The sequence below is a fragment of the Adiantum capillus-veneris genome, chromosome 3, assembly GCF_014529385.1.
Source record: "Adiantum capillus-veneris isolate H3 chromosome 3, ASM1452938v2, whole genome shotgun sequence".
In the NCBI taxonomy this organism is placed as follows: Eukaryota; Viridiplantae; Streptophyta; class Polypodiopsida; order Polypodiales; family Pteridaceae; genus Adiantum; species Adiantum capillus-veneris.
In genome coordinates, this window is record NC_140933.1 from 51441166 (window position 1) to 51446558 (window position 5393).

Sequence of the window (5393 nt, forward strand, 5' to 3'; positions counted from 1 at the left end):
GATGCGAGCCTCCTAGCATGTGAGCTCCAAGTTACGGACCCTTGGCCTCTTGGTGAAAGTGTTCATCTTGAGTGTCCCGGGAATCCCCGTAACAGAGAGATCATACTGATTTGAGAAAGCAAGGCAGCTTAATATACTCCAACGTCATGTAGCTACAAAAAGTACCTACATTAGCACAAAGAGAGATGAAGAGGCAGAGACTTTATGATTGGTGAGAGGCGATACTCTGAACGCAGGAGAAAGAAACCCTCCTTTGCCAAGAGAAAGAAACGATTTTTCCAAGGCAAGAAAAAAGCAGAGTGCTAAGTTTCAACAAATTAAAAGCATTACAATGCGACGCTGTTTTGGGGGACTCGATTGCGGAATAGAGGCGGGCCGATGACTTGTGGAAGCTGGAGAGTCTAAGGGGCGCCGGGCGTGAGCAAGGAGCCTGGAGTATGTTACCTCCAACAATGGACAATGTGCCCTTCTCGACTTTTCGCACTAAGCACCAGCCAGTCGACACGACTCAAGGCGGAGGATCGCTATTTTCTTGTGAAATGCTTCTTCGCCGGCCCTCTTTTCTCCTCCACTCCAGCTCACCAACCTATGAAGCCCTAGCTTTGGCCAGTACCTTTTGGAGATCTGCGGCTTGCAAGCCTGAGCTTGCACTACTCGCCACGTGGCACCCCAAAATCTCCTTTGCCTTTGAAGATAGAATATGGATGAGTAAAAGATAGCCGACACACTCAAAAAATCACATAAACAACATACAACATACTTGAATGAGTTTCTGGCCCCTCCTTTGTTAATTTTCACCACCCCATTTTTTTTTTTACCAAAGGAAGGCTTGAATGTATTAGAAAAGAAACAAAGAAGTTACATCAATTGGCTCAAGGAGTGAGCTTATGATTACATAATGACCAATCAGAAATGGTACAAACTTTTACAGAACATCTAGTTCAGTTCTGATCTGGGACAACAATGCTCTGGACTGATCCCAAAGATCTTTCAGTATTTCAAGATCTTCCTTGAGTTCTTCTTCCAGCTAGTCTCCGACATAGCAGTCCTCACCATCTACTTCTGCGGTTAGAGAAAGCCTGCCCGTCAAAGCCAGCAACTTTGACTTCTTTCTGTAGAGTCGGCACTCGGATATGTTTCTCCGCCTGTAGGGATATTTCATCAAGGAAAAATTTCAGGTTAGGCATCTGGGAAGTTTCTTCAAAACAATAAAAATTCCTTTGTCTCCAGATAGCCCATATAAACTCTGCACGGATGTGGTTCCATATTAAAGAGGGGGGGCCTACTCTGTCCCCTAGCAGCACCTGCTTCCAAGATAAAGGTTTTTGGAGAACTCTGCACACTGGCTCCCAAAAGGGTTTGTTGAAGGGGCAGTTTAGAAACAAATGAGCTAGATCTTCAGTGCCCCCCTTGCATCTGGGACATTTACCATCAAGTTATTTCCTATATAGGATTCGTAGGAAGCATCTGCACACTGGCTCCCAAAAGGGTTTGTTGAAGGGGCAGTTTAGAAACAAATGAGCCAGATCTTCAGTGCCCCCCTTGCATCTGGGACATTTGCCATCAGTGAGCCCAGCCTCTTTCAGTTTCAAACCAGTCCAAACCGCCTTGTGGAGGATGAGCCAGAGGAGTGCCGATTTTCTGGGAGAGGAGGCTTTGCACCAGAGAGTTTTGAATTTGAATGCCCATTGCTTCTTGTCAAACGACAGCTTCCATCGCTGGTTAAGGGAGACATGAAGGGGAGGGGAGAGGGGGGAAGGGAGGAGCTGTGGGTGAGAAAGCTTGAAGTCCCCACGCCACGTAACCCCACCGAGGGAGAACTCAGGGTTGCAGTTGAGTAGCCAGTGCCAGGAACCAGGAAGAAGCTCGAGCCTCCTTCTGAGGAAGGTGATTTCCCGAGGTCTGAGTTGAAACTTGAGAGAAAGATTCAAATCGGATATCCAGTCATGAAGTGCTGGGGACCAAATGTCAGCCCAGCATCTCACGCCTTTCTTGTGAAGGGTGATGGCAATTCTGGAATGTTCTGGTGGGACTTCTCGGCCAGTAACCCATGGCCACCATATAGAATCATTTAGGAGCATATATTGGCTATGGTTAGATTTCCAGTTAGGGACCAAGTTTGACATGTGCCGATTCTAGGCACCCCATAGTGATCGAAGGAGATCTGATCCTTTGGCAAGGGATGGGTAAGGACTGAAGAACAAGGAGAGAGGTGGCATATTCTTCCAGCCAGGGTGTCCAGTGATGCTGAATCTATTCAAGTTCCTGAAGAGAAGAAGAGCCCATTCCTCTTGGCTATTCAGGAGAGCTCGAGAGATGGTCTTAAGGGCCAATTTGTCAGCCAGCTCAGAAATGTTGATGATACCTAGTCCCCCTTTGTCTTTTGAGAGGCAGCAGATGTCCCATTTCACCTTGGCTTTTTTTATGGGAGGTGAAGTCTCCCGCCCAGAGAAAACTGCGACAGATCTGTCCTTCAGATGGTTTTCTGGGGGACGCCAGCAAGTCAGGAAGAACACGACATATGCCATGAGGAAGTGATTTATGACCATGACCCTTCCCATTAGGGAGCCTTGGAATCCTTTCCATCGCTCCAGTTTTGCATGGAAACGATCAACAACCCATTTCCATCTGTCCTTAAGAGAAAGCCCAAAGCCCATAGGAATTCCTAGTAACCTGAAAGGCTGATGCTCAACCAACAGTTTGCAATCAGTAGCCAGTAGCCATTGAGGGAGCGGGGAATTACCTTGCCTAACCGCAGTTTTGGAATGGTTGATCTTGGACCCAGAAGCTTGACAGAATATGTGAAGGCATTGCCAGAACTCCCAGAGGGACTCCTCTTCATTTGCAAGTAGCGTGTTGGTGTCGTCCGCAAATTGCGATAGGCATTGCTGCCGCTGAGTGCCGGGGAGCTGGATGCCCTTAATTTTACCTTCAAGGAGCCTAGCTTTGACCAGGCAATTGAGGCCATCCGCGGATATGGCGAAGAGGAGGGGGGCTAGGGGGCAGCCCTGTCTCACTGAGCGGTTCAGTGGGAAGAAGCTGGAGAGGAGACCATTGAAGGCAATTCTTGCTATTGCATGACCAAGGAGAGTCTTGACAAACCTTAACAGTGTAGGCCCGAATCCCATCCATTCCATGCTGAGTAGAATGAAAGACCATTCCAATCGATCATAGGCTTTATCAAAATCGATTTTGACAAACACAAAGTCTTGTGCGGAGTCCTGAGCAAGTTCGATTCCTTCCCATAAGGCGATGACAGCCTCCATGATGTTTCTTCCTCTTATGAATCCCTTCTGTTCTGCTGAAATCCATCTCATGAGGTGGGGGGTGATCCTGTTGGCGACGACTTTAGCGAAGATCTTGTAGATGGTATTGAGCATAGTGAGCGGACGCCAGTTGGACAACATGTCCCTCGGCCCCCTTTTGTGCAGAAGCTTGATTACTCCAGTGTTAATGGCATAAGGCAAAGCTTCATGAGTGACAGACTCCTCCCAAACTTTCAGAATGAAAGGTGTAAGTAGGTCTTTGAACGTCTGAAATAATTCAGAGGGAAGCCCATCGAGTCCAGGTGTTTTCCTAGGTTTAAGGGCTTCGATGGCAGTGTGGATTTCAACTAGGGAGAGAGGTGCTTCCAGCAACTGGGAGGTCTCTTGCGAGATAACCTTGGTTCGGGCTTTCTGGACCAGGGCTCTGCTGGAGTCGACTTCAAGAGAGATGTGCTCCTTGGGGCTAAAAAGGGCTTCAAAATGAGCTCTTGCGTATTCTAAATTCTCCTCATCATTGGAGATGGAATGAGAAGGGTCCGAGAAAAGAGGAACCAGTTCCCTAGCGTTCTTCCTTCGAAGAGATTTGAACATGCCTTTAGAGGGTCTATCGACCTGGCCAACCCACCATTCTTTGAAGAACAGAGTTGCATGCTTGAGAGTGAGCTCTTCTTCAATCCTAATTTGAGCATGTAGCTGGGAGATTTGGGATTGCTTCTCCAGGTTAGGTTGATTGCTTTCTAATTGGGCTAGCTAGGAGTAGATAGCTTCCTTCCTTCGTTTCCTGATAATGGTCACCTCTTTGCGGGTTTGAATAAGCATCTTCTGGGTTTTATAGATAGCCTCTGACCATGCCTTTGCCGGGGACGAGGAGCTAAAGCTCTCCGACCAGATGGTCGCGATCTGATCTTGAACCACCTGAAGCTTGAACAATTCAGGATCAGTGTGAAACCAATGATTCGTGACTTTCTTGGCCTTGTCATCTAGGGTGATGCAAAGGGGATAGTGATCAGATAGGCAGCTTGTGAAGGCGGTTTTGGCCTTGATTCTATCAAACAGGTTTGCTAGAGGTAGACTAAGATAACATCTATCCAGTCTGGCTTTCCTGGCTAACTCACAACTACTGTAATTTTGCCACGTGAATTCTGCAGGAGTTGCTATGTCCCACATCTGAAGTTGATCTTTCAAGAGAAGCCAGGATTCTTTTTCATTTCCTGAGATACAAACCCCTTTGTTGAGAAACCTATCCTCAATGGTCTCAACCATGTTAAAATCTCCCAAGATCAAAGCGAGGCCATTGAAAGCTGTAAGTTCCTCCCAAAGTGTAGTACGGTCTGAGGTAGATCCTCCAGCATAAATGGAAATGATCCAGAAATTAAGGGGGGAGGGGGGGCGAATAGCACACCAGTACTTCCCAGTGCGTTCCAAAGAAGACGGCCAGTGTTTGGGGACCCCCAAAGCGGTGCCGCCTGAACCTTTTGGATGAGAAGAGACAATCCATCTGAGGTCCTTGGAAACTTCAGAAAGCCTCCTGGCTGAGTCATCCCCAATGACTTTTATCTCTTGAAGAGCGAGGACGTCAAATCTTTTCTCCCGAATCCAGTTGGCAACTTTCTTAGACTTGTTGGGGTCGGAAAGCCCCTTTACATTCCAGGAGAGAACTTTCATTTATGACTTCGTTGGGGGCGTTTTCCTGCGCTGGTCGCCCTAGGGGGGGTCTGGGAGACATTGGAGTGGCTTCTTTTGTTGTCTTTTAAAATCTCCATGGGGGTGGGATTGGAAACCAGGACAAGCACTGTAGAGGTGCCTTCGCACCCAGCTGAATCTTTGTTCAAATCAAGTTTGGAGGCCTGGTCAAGGGCGTTGACTTGTTGTTCCAGGACAGAAGAAGGATCCTTGGGGGTGGGGAGGATACAATCCTGTTCTTCAGAATCCGAAGAGTCAGCAAAGTCAGTGAGCGACGCTAGAACAGCAAACCGGTTAGGTCTAGGAGCTGGACGAGCTTCTGCCTTTCGGAGAGGGGGAGCAGTTTTGCCTTTAGGAGCTTGGGGATCCGAACTCAAAGGACGCGGCTCAGGGGGCGGAGTGGACTGAGGAGGGGCAGAACTGTTGGAAGGAGGGGGGGGAGGG

General features: G+C 48.1%; 1 protein-coding gene across 1 annotated transcript; it reads right to left on the reverse strand.

Moving 5' to 3' along the window:
- Positions 1 to 4016: 4016 nt before the first annotated feature.
- LOC147460913 (uncharacterized) lies at positions 4017 to 4931 on the reverse strand. Its single transcript, XM_086504417.1, has one exon. It carries the CDS (start codon positions 4929 to 4931, stop codon positions 4017 to 4019), a length of 915 nt encoding a protein of 304 aa, XP_086360543.1.
- Positions 4932 to 5393: the final 462 nt, after the last annotated feature.